The 15,652-nt window shown below is 34.1% G+C and overlaps 3 protein-coding genes across 13 annotated transcripts; 1 reads left to right on the top strand and 2 right to left on the bottom strand.

Annotated features, from left to right (window-relative positions):
* Nucleotides 1-302: 302 nt before the first annotated feature.
* Nucleotides 303-2,942, bottom strand: LOC103489435 (protein NUCLEAR FUSION DEFECTIVE 4-like). Its single transcript, XM_008448597.3, has 2 exons — nucleotides 2,343-2,942; nucleotides 303-1,877 (listed from the first exon to the last, which is right to left on the bottom strand). The coding sequence occupies exons 1-2, from the start codon at nucleotides 2,809-2,811 to the stop codon at nucleotides 598-600; spliced, it is 1,749 nt and encodes a 582-aa protein (XP_008446819.2). The 5' UTR covers nucleotides 2,812-2,942; the 3' UTR covers nucleotides 303-597.
* Nucleotides 2,943-6,585: 3,643 nt separating this feature from the next.
* LOC103489436 (uncharacterized) lies at nucleotides 6,586-10,197 on the bottom strand. Its single transcript, XM_017044790.2, has 6 exons — nucleotides 10,054-10,197; nucleotides 9,626-9,964; nucleotides 9,477-9,523; nucleotides 8,784-8,846; nucleotides 7,491-7,623; nucleotides 6,586-7,335 (listed from the first exon to the last, which is right to left on the bottom strand). The coding sequence occupies exons 1-6, from the start codon at nucleotides 10,160-10,162 to the stop codon at nucleotides 7,319-7,321; spliced, it is 708 nt and encodes a 235-aa protein (XP_016900279.1). The 5' UTR covers nucleotides 10,163-10,197; the 3' UTR covers nucleotides 6,586-7,318.
* A 311-nt stretch (nucleotides 10,198-10,508) lies between these two features.
* Nucleotides 10,509-15,331, top strand: LOC103489437 (pentatricopeptide repeat-containing protein At2g22070). 11 transcript variants are annotated; one of them, XM_051091008.1, is made up of 6 exons: nucleotides 10,509-10,649; nucleotides 11,186-13,353; nucleotides 13,571-13,739; nucleotides 13,861-14,019; nucleotides 14,185-14,709; nucleotides 14,862-15,331. In XM_051091008.1, exon 2 carries the CDS (start codon nucleotides 11,222-11,224, stop codon nucleotides 13,265-13,267), a length of 2,046 nt encoding a protein of 681 aa, XP_050946965.1. In that variant the 5' UTR covers nucleotides 10,509-10,649; nucleotides 11,186-11,221; the 3' UTR covers nucleotides 13,268-13,353; nucleotides 13,571-13,739; nucleotides 13,861-14,019; nucleotides 14,185-14,709; nucleotides 14,862-15,331. The 11 variants fall into 11 exon arrangements, with proteins under 11 accessions (XP_050946965.1, XP_050946963.1, XP_008446825.2 ...); XM_051091006.1 differs by lacking the exon at nucleotides 10,509-10,649 and having other exon boundaries at nucleotides 10,869-13,353; nucleotides 14,185-14,248; nucleotides 14,574-14,709; XM_008448603.3 differs by lacking the exon at nucleotides 10,509-10,649 and having other exon boundaries at nucleotides 10,869-13,353; nucleotides 14,185-14,248; nucleotides 14,474-14,709.
* The last annotated feature ends 321 nt before the right edge of the window (nucleotides 15,332-15,652 follow it).

The following is a 15,652-nucleotide window of genomic DNA, read 5'->3' as shown; positions in this document are numbered from 1 at the left end:
TTTTGACCACACGCTCAAAAGTATACACTTTATGTCAAATTTGTCAGTTGAGTTATGTTTATCTTCTTGTACATTTGAAAAATTAAAGTCGATAGTAGAATATAAGAATATTAGTTAAAGTGGTTTGAACAAAAAGTTTAATTTGGAAATATTTTTTAAAAAACTCACTTTTATTTAAACATTTTTTTTACAAAACCGTTTAAATTCATTCCAAAAACTATTTTAAGATAGATAGCTTCTCAAACACCTCAATTTTCCTTTCTTTCTAAATTAAACCTAAACCTTTCAAAATGAATAGCATAAAAAACAATTCTAAATCTTGAATTACAATGATAAAGAAACATTCTAAATAAAAGCTCTTAGAAGAAACCTTATCTTAACTCATTCTCTCTCTTTTGCTAATTATAATCTCATTCACAAAAGGATAGACTTTGTACTTTCAAACAACAAAAGCCAAGAGATGAGTAAAAGAAAATTAGTTCCCAAAAATCAATCTAAAATTGTCTTAAATCTATCTTTCTCATCTCTCTTCTTCAACCCATTTGGATTTTACTCATACATTTCAACTTTCCCTTTGTTATCTTTTCTACATTCCCATCATTTTCTTCTCTCTTCCGGTACACCGGCGACCTCTATAACCCCATTTCCGGCCACCTCTGTTGTTTCGGCTTCATCTCTAAATTTCTTGTAAATATCACTTTTGTAGAAACTTCTTGTTCTGATCACTAGAATCAATGAAACTAACATACCCAGTAAAGTAACAGCTGTGATTACAATGAATGAAAGCTTAAAGCATTCCCCTCCAAAGCACTTTAATTCTTCCCCTGCTTTTCGTATAATCCCTTTTGCACTGAGCTGCTTCTCTGCTTCTCGGTCGTAGAAATTCCCAGCCACTTTCACATTCAGAATATATAGCCCAATTGGACTCGCCACTGACCCGAAATTGTAAAGCGTTGAGTAATATTTCAACCCAAAAAGCTCTGAAATTATGGCGAAAATCAACGGCCATTGTGCTCCAAAGCAGAATCCGATTACGATGGAAGCAACGTATAGCCCATTTGGGACGTCAAATGCGATTATCAAATGGCCGACACAGGACAAAAGAAGGGTTAGAGAGAGCATTAAAGGACGAGGGAATTTGTATTTTGTCAAAACAATTTCAGAGATGAAACCGGAGGCAACTCGGCCGAGGTAATTCCAAATGCTGACTAATGTTACAAATGTGCTAATGCTTCTTTTTGGGTATCCCAAAGACATTCCGATTTGACCCAAATTGTCAATCGCCGTTAACGTTCCACCGACACCGCAGATTGCAGCGATGAATAGAATCAGCATGTCGAAGCTGAAGAGAGCTTGAAGAATTGTGAAATCCTCGCCACGTTGTGGTGGGTTGAAAATTGTTGTCCAACAAGATGGTTCTTTTTGCTCTAATTGTTTTGGATGCTCTGTTTTTGGGAGTTTCTCTGTTACGATTTGAACAGACGGATTTGGGGATTTAACGAGAGCAGTTTTGAGTTTCCAAAGATTGTATTCTTCGATGATGACGATAGCAAGTGGGAGGAAAAGTAGGAGGAGGACGACGGCGGCGCTGCCACCGTATTCGTTTTGATTGAACTCTTTTTTGCTTTCTACAATGATCATTAGCATTAGGAATCCGGCGAGGGCAAGAGAAATGTAGAGGAAGTTGTAGAAGACTTTAAGCTCGTTTGGTTGGCGGATGACTTTCATGATACGTATTGTGCGTAAAGATGCGAAGGAAATGGCAGCGGGAAGCCATCCGATGAGGAGAATTAAGGATTTGGTGTCGTTGCCGTAAAATGCGTGGAAGAGTTGTGTGATAATGGCGCCGCTCAGCCCGACGTATCCCTTCAAGATACCTAAAATTTGTAACGTTTAATTAGTAGTGATTTATTTGTTTAAACATATGGAATCAAATGTTGGAATCTCTATGAAAATACTAAACAATAGAAGTTTTTTTTTCTTCTTCTCTATTTACAAAATCTAAGTTTGAATTTCAAGATGATAATAATTTATAATTAAAGATTAAATTATATTAATTTTAGTTTTCCAACTTAACTTAACTTAACTAAGTGATTAATTGATTTTTTAAATTCATCCACTAGTTAGAAATTTGAATTTTCGTGTCCAACATTTTGAATTTCACGTAATCGTTTGTTTGCGATAAGGTTGAATAGGTGAAAGAAGAAAGTCTCAAATGTTCATCAATGTATAATTAAAAGTTAAAAAACGTCTTGTATAAACTTCATATGAAAATGAAAAAAAAAAAAAAAAAACTTAGTTTTTGAGAATCTTTTATTAATTTAAAGACTTAAAATACATACCAAGAACGACTCCGCGGCTTTCAGGGAAGTTCTTAACACAAGTGACGAGAGAACCTGTATTAGCAAAGGATTGAGAATTGGCTCCAATACAAATATAGAGACACATTTGCCAAACTTTAGGGGTGGAGATTCGACGAGTGACGGCAAGCCAAATCATAAAGTAACCAAAGAAGTTCAAAACGGCGCCGATGGATAGAACCACCCACGGCGGCGTAACCTCGTTAATAAGTCCAGATAAAACGCCGACGTTTGCACCCAAATCCTTGAAAAAACTCAACAAATTTAACGTTGTTTGATCGTAACCCAAAACCGATTTAATATCGCTCGAGTACAAGCCGAACATGTACGTTGCTCCGGCCGCCGCCATGATGAGGAGTGAAGCAAACACCACGAACCACCGTCCGGTGATGACGTGGACCGCGATGCTACCTATGTCGGAGCATCCGGAGATTCCTCCGCCGGCCACCATTTTCTCGAAGTCGATTACTGTTTTAAAAGAAAAAGGAATTCAGAGATTTTGAGGGTTTTTCTTTTTCTCTCTTCTGAAAAAGGGAAAGAAGAGAATAAGAGAAAAAGAGAGAGTGATAAGAGGTTGGGTTATTGAGGGGTTGTGAACGGGAGGAAAATATATAGACATTTTTCGAATTCTAAGATAAGACTTTATAGTTGACTTGGAAGTTTTAATTATTTTAATTAATGTCATTGTGTGTCTGTCCTATGTCCTACAAACATGGAGATGCCCTAATTAATTACTATGGATTAACTTTAACACAGTCATATCTATATTGTTTTATTTTGATTTGTTGGCTTATTAGTTATGAAAAAATTGAAAGAATTGGTAACTTTATTTTATATCAACAAGTCTCACCAAATGAACTTTACATATAATATCAATTGATCAATTGTTTTTTATAGATATTATAAAAATATATGTATGTAAAGTTTCAATTTAATTATTTAGGTATTTTTTAAAAAAATATTATATAATAAACTAAAACAAAATTTAAGAACATCGTAAAAGATAACGTAAACTTTAATCAATCGATATACGATCATAGGATTAATTTTCTAGAATATATGAACAGATATATTATATTGCCACTTGTGAATTTTTTTTTCTTTTTTTTTTAAATTAGATCTGGTGGATAAAAGAAAATCAACCTTAAGACTTATTTATTAATATATGTTTTCAAAGTAATATGCACAAAGTTCAATACAAAGACCACTATATATATATATATATATATATATATATATATATCATAGGTTAAAAAAATATAGAATAATTAACATCTTAAAATTAATTAGCACATGATTAAAAAAGAAAAGAGTGTCTCACTTTTCTGTAGTCAAGATTGTCAAGTATTATTGCATTCAACTTTAATTATATGAAATCTTCTGATCTTGGACAATAAAAAATCTCTTTAAAAGAAAAAGAAACGAAGAAAATAAATTGAGAAATTAATTATCCTTATCCATTTTTTAGGATAATTGAGATGGAAAATTGGAATATTGATCTCCAAATCGATATATTAGTGTTAAGTTAGGTTTATGTTAGCATCCGTTTTGAAAAATCGAGGAAGGAAGTAGAAAGTATAATATAAGAATAATAAGTGATATTTAACCAAATTTTTTAAGCAAACAATTTTGAAAAGTATAATAATAAATATAAAAAATAAACATTTTTCTTTTATCACATATAATAATTATCATCTCATCCAACTTTAAAATGTTAAGTTTTTTTTTTTAAAAAAATACAAATTAAATAAAACTAACATTATATATGTATATTAATTAAAATTTAGAAACTCTTTAAATGGGATCTCCTAAAATTTATATTATTAAAAATTTACAAGTAAAAAATAGAAGAAAATCTTACGATTATGAAAATGATTTAAAATAGATAGAAAAGTAATAAAGAAATTAGAGAAAATAAATAAACAATTCAAAACATAAAAATAAAAATTCATATGGCTGATATCTTTTTCCAATGAAAAACAAAAAGGAAATGTTTAGAGCAAATTTCAAATATTTGTCAAAAAAGTATACACTATTAAGGCTATGGTAGCTTTAAAGAAAAAGACTTTGGTATGTGAGTTTAAACTCAACTTCTCGTTTTGTGTTAACATAACACAGAATAGGTTGAAGCTTTTTTGTTCTTACGTTTTGAGTGTAGAACGGTGTCGGTAAGAGAAGAGAATGTATCAGGACAAATGTGTATACCTATTTTCGAATTGCTTAAAACCTCCCTTGACTTATTGAGTTTGGGTGTGTGTGAAGAGGGCACGTCCCCAGTTCGTCATTTCGCTAGGATTGACATCGACCAATCTCAATACATACACCTCACTTTAACTATGCTTTGGGCCTACAATATAGTTATACTTTGTTGGGGTATGCATGAAACATGTCTCTTTAGGTTTTTAATGAGGTGGGTCGAGGCCAAGCATACTTGCTTGGGTCATGACTCATGACCCCAAGTCCCTCTTCCCTAAACTCATTATGGTCTTAGGTGGTTGTTTCGATCTAAATCATTTTGTTGTCTACGTTCTTGTCAAAATGTCATTTATGTCTTTTCAGTCAATCTTGCGTATAACACTCACCATATCTCATTCTAACATATATATTGATACCTCATCCTATCAAATATAGAAAGGCTTAACTTGCAAAGATAGTTTTTAAATTTATGTGATATTAAACCTCTAAATTCCTCTTTCCAAATAGTTAATGCGATAATATATAATTTACAATTAAATTCTATATTTCTTCGTCTAATCGTCATTTATGTTTATGATCATTTTGATATGGTGTGTTTTTTTTAATCTAAAACTATTTTCATAGTTTTGCATTAAAATCAAAATACACGTCTTAAAGTATAATAACTAACAAAAGTAGATGTCGTTCTAGAAAGGATAGAAATTCAAACGAATGGATAATTATAATTAACTGTAATTAAAAATATTTGTATATTCAACTTGGGTGTCAAATCAAGAGAATTGACCGATTATATATATATAATTAGGTCAAGCAATTTATGAATCATTTTTGGTAATGATCTCATTGGAAAAACATTTGTTCTTAATTTTCAAATCATGGGAAATATTTACACTCAACTAAAATAATTCCTTTGAATCTTCACCCAAATGGTTGGACTAATATTTTTCAAATAAAATAAAAAAATAATAATAGAATGAAGGAAAAAAAAGGATAATTAAGAGGAAGTTTTAGAAATAATAACCAATTATACAATTATATAATATATATATATATATAATAAAATCTATTACTAATATAACCGATAGTTTTTGTTATATTTTTAGTTTTATTTAAAATATTGTTTTATACGTCGACATTTTAAATTTAATTGCTCTATTTGCAATTATTTGCCATGCTCAAGACTCAAATTTTGTCTGTTTTTATATGTTTGATTAAAATATTAAGCGGAAAAACCTTTATCTATATACATATTTTGTGACAGGCAAAAAATAGTTAGTCAATATTTTGACACGGATGAATTGAAAAAAAGAACTATCCAAACATTTCGGTTTAATTTTTGCTATCTATAACAATTCTCTCTAATCTTTGCAATAAACTATATTACCATGATTCATGAATCAAGTTTTCAAATCAGTGGCGATTTCTTTGCATTTTTTTTAATATAAATATTGTTAACGTCATGCTATTTTTGAAAAGTCTATAAAATCACATCAATGCTACCTTCTCACCAATGAAAACGATATTCAAGTACATGAAAAGCTACTTATAAGAAATAATTAAATTCGGAGATTTGATTGATTTTGTTCAAACAATGTATTTGAAAATTCAACAAAAGGACAAAGTTAATAAACTAAGGTTTTCAATATTAATTTTGGGGGACCATAGCACTAAAATGATAAGTCAACTATTTGGAAAACATTACAATATGTACATACACAAGAAGACATAGACATACACTAGAAATTCAAAATTTGGGACCCCCAAGTAGCAAAAAATGGTAATAAAATTCAACTCTCAAGCCATTGGACTTGTGGGATTTGATCCAAAAATAACAAATTCTAAAAACTACTTTTTTCTTTTTTTCTTTTCACAACAAAATCTTTATATAAGTAAGTACTTTATTGACCAATCATTCAAACCCATAACATTTTTTTTAAATTGAGATGATATACATTATCCCATATTTAATGACAAATTATTGCATATGGGAAAATTAAAGATATAATACAAATACAAAGAAGAATAGAAATTTGCAACAATTGGGATTTTATAGAGCTAACCACTCAAAATATCTATATCATTTTGTACACAATTTTAAAGAAATTAAAAGGAGACAATCACATTCACTAGGGGAAGGAATATAATCAAACCACTAAAATGTCACTTTTTTCTTTCACATTAACAGGAAAGTGGAAGAAATACAGAAAATTCAAAATAATGACATTGAGGGGGAAAAAAAGAAAGGAAGAAAAGCAAGTCAGAAATTCCAATTGAGGCCCAAACCAAACCATATTTCTTCCATTGAAAACCTCCTCTTTCATTTTCACTCTAAACCACAGAAGTGTTGTTCTCCCAACTTTCAAGCTGCATCTTTCCATTTTCACTTTCTCCATCATCCCACATTAGTTGTATTTACTTATTTGTTTATGGATTATGCACCAAACAAACCTTAAGAGTCCTCGACTCAACCTTCTTCTATCGCTCCCCTCGGGCGCACCTCAGATATTTTTGGAATCACAAAATGGTGAACTTAACCGTTCATAGTAATCTAGTGGAGCTATTGTACGTTTGTACATGCCCATTCCTTCTAGTAGAAACGCACTAATTCTCGGTTACACTTGTAAGAGTAGCCTTTAACAAAGTAATAAAAGGTTAGGGACCATAAAAGAAGGTTGAAAGAAAGGGTAGAACGACATTCGGAATAGACGCATTTGAAGTTTCGGTTCTATTGACAGTCGGTCAAGTGACCTTGAATCAACCGATCAACCCTCTTCTGATTCTGCACATTATTAGTTAATCCATTAGAAAAATGTAGAATCATGATTTATACCCATTACCCATCAACTTATCAAGCCTACTCGATCACATTTTTGAATTTGAAGAGTCAAAATATACTGCACTGCATTTCTTAGATATGAGCTTAGATGAATATACCATGGATTGCTTCCATGTTGTCTTCCTTGTAAACACCAAGCGGGGATCCATGGATAGACACGAGCATCTCGCCTGGCTTTGGCAGTCTTCGGGTTTTCGGTGTCATCCCAATAGACAATCTTTGGTTACTTATCTATGAAACGATATCCAGTTAGATCATAGTAGAATATGCTAAATAGAGGTAAAAATAGCCTTAAGAAAGTTTCTTCCAGAAAATTCCTCAAACAAGGCTGGGATTTTACTAAATGTAAATTTCACATGTTGTTTAGTTATAGCCATGCTGATCTTTGTATTTAGAATTATCGTCCAGCTTCTTTCCATGGGGTCGAAAGTTTTCCTAGCTTTTTCTATATCTCCATCCGTCAATAAATGATTCTAGTCCATAATTAAAATGGTGATTATGGCTTGAAATGAGACCAGCACTTCCATCATTCCCTCTACACTGCAGTAATTATTTATGACATGCTTAATGATAAATGATTGACTATTGCCACCCAATAACTTCTTTTGCAGCTTAAAGCTGCAATTAATTTTTCCCTTCAAGTTGATAACTTTGATCAGTAGATGCCACTGAAATCCATAGGAACATTTCCATTGAAAACTCGAGTAGAAATAATCAAATCCAAAATGAACCTCTAAAAGAGAAAAAAAAGAACTATAATACAACGTTCCATAAACTCCTGTTTTATCCTACCGTAAAACCAACCAATACTACTTTTATAATAAAGTCCAAACCAATACTAGTTACAAAGTTCATTCCCGATTTACCAACAAGTACACGAAGCAAGTGTCTTCGTGAGGATTAACTTGTGAGCCTTAGTTATCCTCACAAAACAACCATATTTGACTTGACCCCACTTTGGTTGTGAAAAGAACTCAGGATATCAAATCCTTGATAGATGAGGTGACAACTATGTGTTGAACCAGTGTTGTTCACACCATTTACATTGGACCTTATTAACCCAAAGCCCAATCCATGACGAGCAACAAGATCCCAACTTATTACTAAGACGTCGAGTATCCAAAATTATTGAAGCTGAAGATCGAGCTAATAAAGGCTTGATAATTGTCTATAATTAGTTTATAGACATGGATTAGCTTAGATATCCTTAATTATTAAGACATCAATAACTGACTGCAGACACCCTACCACTACTATAATTCTATTCCTTTAACCGCGAGAGCCTATCTGCCTGAGTCAAAGACACTACCAAATATTGAAAAATGGCAATAATAGATAACATAAGAAGGCTAATGCAATAAGTGAGGTGCAAGAACCATGAAGATACGAACCCCAGGAGTTTGGAGAATGTCTGGCATGCCAAGCACCATATTATCCGAGGGCTCCTCCAAAACCTAAAAATCAAGAATTTTGTCAATAAAGATAATCAGTCAATACCTGCTCGATAAACATGGGTATCCATCTAATGGAAAAAATGAAAGGAGTTACCTAATCATTTTTATATATATAGGGAACAGTAACCGTACATCGATATGATTAAGTGGGGAACAAAAGAAGATCCTATTGTACAACAATTACAAAAATTAGTTTTGAATGAAGTAATTCATGTTCTCTTGTAAAGATTATGAAGTATATTTAATTTTTCCATCGTGGATCTTCAGCGTGTTCCTCAAGGTAGTACCTTTTTATGTTCACTATTCTTGGATCAAATCCTTCTTTTTTTTCTCACTAAACACCCGTTTAGGCTTCATGAACTCTAATACCAAATTATGTACACATGACGTCTCATCTCAAATCAGTGGAGAATGAGAAAAGTAGCACACGTTATCTTATAAAAATTGTGAGGTGTCATATTTTTCTAACTTTGGATCCCGAATAATACCAAAGCATACAAGAAGGCATTTTCCCACAAATCAACAACGAGACAAAAGATATAGACAAACTAAATCACATTCTGTGAGCTCGCAAAGTAGCACTCGCTCTACTGCTAAACAATTTAAGATATTAAAAGTAAAATTGCTTACAAAGTTTGGAATTTGAAGGTTCTCGGCATTGAAAGGATTTGTTTTCACTGCCACCGGGAAAGAAAAGACGATGAGTTGCAGCAGAAACGTCACACAAGGGAGTACTTACCAAATAATTTTAAGCACCACAATCCAAAATCTACAGATACCTGATTTACTGGAAAATTCAAATCCATTAAACGATCGCATTCCGGCAGAGCAGTAAGGATAAGCTGTGGAAAGGCGATGAAGAAGAGAAGCATGTATATCTACTCCATCCGCTGGATTGGTGTGTAATTCATCCTCTGTATCCTTCCATTGTACTTCAATTTCTCCTTGGTCGCCTCTTATCGAAATGGACAAGCTTGGAAGTTTCTCTTCGAAAAATTGCAATAGAGGAGTTTGCAATTGCTCTTTGTTGAAATACGAACGAAGCAACCGCAATTCAGTAATCAAACGCTCGATCTCCACATCCCGAATGGCACGGATTGCAGCAGCATGCCGTTCAACTAAACACGAAGAGAAACAAGACAATTTTCCTAAAATGAAATTCCGGCTTGGGGAAAAAGGATTGAAATCACTACGAATTTCAACATACCATCTTCATCGGAGTGAGTCTTTATCTTATCCGCTGCTTCATCTTTTGCGTGTCGTCCAGATGAAGGGCTGGACTTCTTAACTGTTTTCTTTGCCTTTCTTCTTGCCATTATCAGCAACAAGTCTTTCTTCTTGACTTGACTGAACTACTAACGTTGCAGCATTCCGAGACGAATCCACACTTGGTCAATGGGTTTTCGTCAATGAAAACAATACAAAAACTTTCAAACCCTAAATTAATGTAGCGCATAGTGAAATTAATTGAAGTTCGCAGAGGGAATAGCATAATTAAACACAAATGAAAGTTAATAACCTGAAATTCTAACCATTAGTTTCCAAAATTTGAAGAAATCTAACCGTCGGAGACGGGATTAGATGGACTAAAGTTCGTCAGTGATCTGCCGCGAAACCTCTCTCGTCCTCCTTGTCAGATCCGGCGGGAGAGAAGATACTAATTTGAAATCGAATAAAGGCAAGAGGCCGATAGCTCGGGTCGGATATTATAGATGGGCCTCAAATGGGCCGATCTGTCCAGAAAGGGATGAAATTCAGCCATTGCTTGGTCGGGTTCTACTTTTGGTTGTTCTGTATACAGAGGTCAGTAGAAAACCAAAACTACATCAATGGCAGTTTTTTTAGTTTATTTTTCGACTTTGTTTACTGTTTGTGTTAATCTTAACTTAGGCTGTACTGTTTTTAGTTTCTTGTTTGATATTGTTCATAGCTAAGTTGCAAAATAGCACACTACTGATTTCATAAGCTAAATAACCAAAAATTGAAGGAAACAAGGGAAATTGATGGTTAGAAATCTATGGCGAGGTTAAACATTGGGATCGTTTTTCGTCTCTAGATTTTAATCTCCAATCATGGAAGTTGGTAATTCACCCACTTCTTGTGAATTCTTTGCACATATCTTGCAAACAAGTGTTAGAATCAAAGACCCATTTGCCGGAAGGTCTGTCCACTCTCAAATAATCAAGAAAGGCCTTCATCTTGGTGTGTACTTGATGAACAATCTTATGACTTTCTATGCCAAAACTGGGTCACTTAGCTTTGCTCACCATGTGTTCGATGAAATGCCCCTTAAGTCAACATTCTCATGGAACACTCTGATATCTGGCTATGCCAAACAGGGTAATTTTGAGGTCTCACGTCGCCTTTTGTATGAAATGCCTGACTGTGATCCTGTTTCTTGGACTGCCATCATTGTGGGTTACAATCAATTTGGTTTATTTGATAATGCGATTTGGATGTTTGCGAAGATGATATCTGGAAGAGTCCCACCTTCTCAATTCACAGTCAGTAATGTTCTTTCTTCATGCGCGGCAAATCAAGCTTTGGACATTGGTAGGAAGATTCATTCATTTGTTGTTAAACTTGGACTCGGTAGTTGTGCTCCGGTTGCAACTTCCCTGCTGAATATGTACGCAAAATGTGGAGATCCGGTCATAGCGAAAGTTGTTTTTGATAGGATGACGGTGAAGAACATTTCAACTTGGAATGCTTTGATTTCATTGTATATGCAATCTGGGCAGTTTGAGCTTGCTGCTTCACAATTTGAGAAAATGCCTGACCGAGATATAGTTTCTTGGAATTCGATGATTTCGGGATATAGTCAGCAAGGGAATAATCTTGAAGCACTGGTTATATTTTCAAAGATGTTGAATGAACCTTCTTTAAAGCCAGATAACTTCACCTTGGCAAGCATTTTATCAGCTTGTGCCAATCTTGAGAAGCTGAATATTGGGAAACAGATACATGCTTATATTCTAAGAACAGAAGCTGAAACTTCTGGAGCAGTTGGCAATGCTTTGATATCAATGTATGCAAAGTCAGGTGGCGTAGAAATAGCTAGACTGATTGTTGAGCATAACAGGACTTCAAATCTAAACATTATAGCGTTCACTTCCCTACTGGATGGATATACCAAGCTAGGAAATGTCAAACCAGCCAGAGAGATATTTAACAAATTAAGAGATTGTGATGTGATAGCATGGACAGCCATGATTGTTGGTTATGTGCAAAACGGGTTATGGAACGATGCACTGGACCTGTTTAGGTTGATGGTTAATGAAGGCCCTGAGCCGAATAGTTATACCCTGGCGGCCATGCTTAGTGTAAGTTCAAGTTTGGCTACTTTGGAGCATGGGAAACAAATACATGCCAGTGCCATAAAAGCTGGAGAATCTTCAACACCTTCTGTTACTAATGCCTTGATAACCATGTATGCTAAAACAGGAAACATCAGTGTAGCCAAAAGAGTTTTTGATCTTACAAGTGGGAAGAAGGAAATTGTGTCCTGGACATCAATGATCATGGCTCTTGCACAGCATGGCCTTGGAAAAGAAGCCATCAACCTGTTTGAGAGGATGCGCTCACTTGGTATGAAACCTGATCATATCACTTACGTAGGAGTGCTATCTGCTTGTACACATGTGGGATTTGTGGAGCAAGGTCGAAAGTACTATAAAATGATGACTGAAGTCCATGAAATTGAACCTACTCTAAGCCATTATGCATGCATGATCGACCTTTATGGACGGGCTGGATTGCTTCAAGAAGCATACCAGTTCATTGAAAGTATGCCTATAGAACCAGATAATATAGCTTGGGGTTCGCTACTAGCATCTTGTAGAGTTCATAAAAATGCAGATCTCGCAAAAGTTGCAGCGGAAAGACTGCTTCTTATTGATCCTGGAAATAGTGGCGCCTACTTGGCCCTCGCTAATGTGTATTCGGCTTGCGGAAAATGGGAAAGTGCTGCCAAAACTAGAAAACTTATGAAGGATAGAGGAGTGAGGAAAGAGAAAGGATTTAGTTGGATTCATATTAAGAATAAAGTTCACGCATTTGGAGTTGAAGACGTTATTCATCCACAGAAAGATGAAATCTACAAGTTGATGGCTGAGATATGGGAGGAGATAAAAAAGATGGGTTTCATCCCAGACACTGAATCAGTACTTCATGACCTTGAAGAAGAGGTGAAAGAGCAAATACTTAAACATCACAGTGAAAAACTTGCTATAGCATTTGGGCTTTTAAATACTCCAGAGAACACTGTACTGAGGATTATGAAAAACCTTAGAGTTTGTAATGACTGCCATTCTGCTATAAAGTTCATCTCCAAGCTTGTAGGAAGGGAAATCATTGTGAGAGATGCTACTCGGTTCCACCATTTTAAGGATGGCTCTTGCTCTTGTCGAGACTATTGGTAGGTGTAAGCTTAGAGATTTTATCCACAAAAGGGTTCTACTTGATACAAAAAAAAAGCACTCTCCAAGACCAAGTGTCAGAAAGCCAGGTATGTTCTTCCCCCATTGCTGTTTTCAAAGTTTGATTTTATTTTAGAAATCTTTCTAAATCAACCTTACAAATGAGAAAAGAAAAAACTTGGATGCTCTGTATACATCTTTCTGTAATCTATCCAGTTGTTCATCATAATTTACCAAGGAGTGAACATTTTTTTCTTTTTTTTCTTTTTTGAACGTTTTGTGTATTGGTGTGGTTGGTGTGGGCAGCACAAGGATGATGGATGCACCCAAGTTTTACTCTATGAAGTATTATATTCTCAATTCACTAGGGGTTGGGGAACAAATTGTTTGATCTACTAATCAAACAAGCAGATTTCTTCTTTTTTTACATCATTCCCATCCTTGACTACAACAGAATGTACAGAATATCCATTAGGTAGTAGTTCATACCCAAAAACATATTTAAGAAATCAAATTTCTTTATGGTTTATTAAACTGTATCCTTTCTTTCAAATTTGATCATTCCATTTTGTTTTGTTTTATTTTTTATTTTCAAGGGCTTGCATAACAGAGTTATAAAGTACGAGTCCTCATCTTATCCCAGACAATGTGTTCTTGACCTCAACTGGTTGTAGGGCGGAAAACTTCCAGTGCCATTTTGAGAGAATGCAAACCTATAACAAGCCTATTTGTGATATATGAATCTTAGAGAGATTGTAAGTAAAACTCATTGAATTGTAAGATCATATAGACTTTGTTTTTAATCACTCTTTTTCATTTTTATCAGAAATTATCTATAATTTCTTCCATAAATATATACACACACATATATATGTATCATATTTCCAACTTTGACTCAATATCTACTTATTATATTGCAGTGGAAGATGCAAGGCTTGATGTGGCTAATTTACTGGGAGCACTCAGAATGAAGGAGTATTAAAGGTGCATGATTAAAGGAATTTCTCTATACTTCTAAGTATGTAGTACATATACAGAGTGTCAATTTCTTTCACTACTCTCTTGCATAATTTGGGATTGTGTTCCTGAACATTTCCTTTCTTGAGCTTGTCAGTTGCCTTTATCAAGCTTAGTAGCTTACTAGCCATAAACATATTTCGAACTAGTTTTATATTTGTATCTTGATCCATGGCCAAATGGTGGATACAGTAAAAGTGAACAGATCAGGACTCTGACAAGCTTGAGATGAATTTAAAAGGTTGAACTAGTCTATCCAAAAGTTTAAGAAACTGACTCTTGGTTCTGCTAGCATCTCAATCACCTATCAGCCAGTCTCATGGCCGAACAAGGTGTATAGGCTCGTAGCACCGACTAGAATTTCCACCATCAATCAAGCTCAACGTTTCCTACTACATTCAGTGGAAAAAATAAGTTGGCCAAACAAGGTAGCTATTCAGATTTCTGATTCTTTTTGTTGCTCTCTAATTTATGCAGTTAGTTGTCGTCCTCATCTCAATTATGTTTTTTTTTTTTTGTTGAAAAATTCATTATGTTTTTTTGTTAGCATATCTAAAATGAATCTTTATTGCTGCTGTAGATCGCTTTTTGCCATATGTGTGCTCAGATTTATGCCAGCGAGAGGGAGATATTCATATTATCTCGCTTATAATTAATGTCTCCAAGTGCATTCCCATTGGATTGATCATTGTGCATAATGAGAATGGCTTCTGCCTGTTTGGTTTTGAAGTGGCTTGTCCTAATTGTTCAAGAGGAGAAACAAAACGTGTTCTTTGAATCCTTTAAAGTGGGATGTTCATTAATTAGGTTTTGAATTGTGTTTTTTCATTGCTTTTGTGCAGTCTTGAAGTCGAATGGGGAAATTCAGTAAGCTATGATCCCATGATTGGTTAAATTTGAGTAGTTTGGAAGTCATTTTCTTAGATTCACACTCATTCTTGTGCCTTGAGATTAAATATAGGCTATACCTTTATTGGACCAACTCCTGTAATTGCGAACGGAGTTCAATACTCAACCATCAATAGATTAAGTATATTTGGTCTGGGATAATGAGCAGATGTCTATGATAAGTTTCCTTGTGTGTTGGTTTACTATGATTTAGCTTATTGAAATATCTATTAAAATATCAAACTAATTCATGATTGAATACGAGATTATGGTAGCAAAATATTACCGTCTATCTACAATAATTGATCGCTAACTTTATTAAAAATGCTCCAATTAACTCTTCATTCTCTTTAGTTGAAAATGAAAGAATGAAGATTGAATACGACAGAATTTTCTCTATAAAAAAAATACTTGGACAAATCAGTAGAGTTCATAGTTTTTTAGTACAAATAATTATGAAAATAAAAGATTAAACCTTGTATC

This window comes from Cucumis melo, chromosome 10, assembly GCF_025177605.1.
Source record: "Cucumis melo cultivar AY chromosome 10, USDA_Cmelo_AY_1.0, whole genome shotgun sequence".
Taxonomy (NCBI): Eukaryota; Viridiplantae; Streptophyta; class Magnoliopsida; order Cucurbitales; family Cucurbitaceae; genus Cucumis; species Cucumis melo.
This window is presented reverse-complemented; position numbering and strand designations above follow the sequence as displayed.

Coding starts and splice junctions, on each gene's coding strand:
- LOC103489435 (XM_008448597.3), bottom strand. CDS start 2,811: ATGGTGGCCGGCGGAGGAATCTCCGGATGCTCCGACATAGGTAGCATC. Junction 1,878..2,342: donor AAGCCGCGGAGTCGTTCTTG/GTATGTATTTTA, acceptor TACAAATTTTAG/GTATCTTGAAGGGATACGTC.
- LOC103489436 (XM_017044790.2), bottom strand. CDS start 10,162: ATGGCAAGAAGAAAGGCAAAGAAAACAGTTAAGAAGTCCAGCCCTTCA. Junction 9,965..10,053: donor GACTCACTCCGATGAAGATG/GTATGTTGAAAT, acceptor CTTCGTGTTTAG/TTGAACGGCATGCTGCTGCA. Junction 8,847..9,476: donor ACCTTCAAATTCCAAACTTT/GTAAGCAATTTT, acceptor CTTGATTTTTAG/GTTTTGGAGGAGCCCTCGGA.
- LOC103489437 (XM_017044789.2), top strand. CDS start 10,919: ATGGAAGTTGGTAATTCACCCACTTCTTGTGAATTCTTTGCACATATC.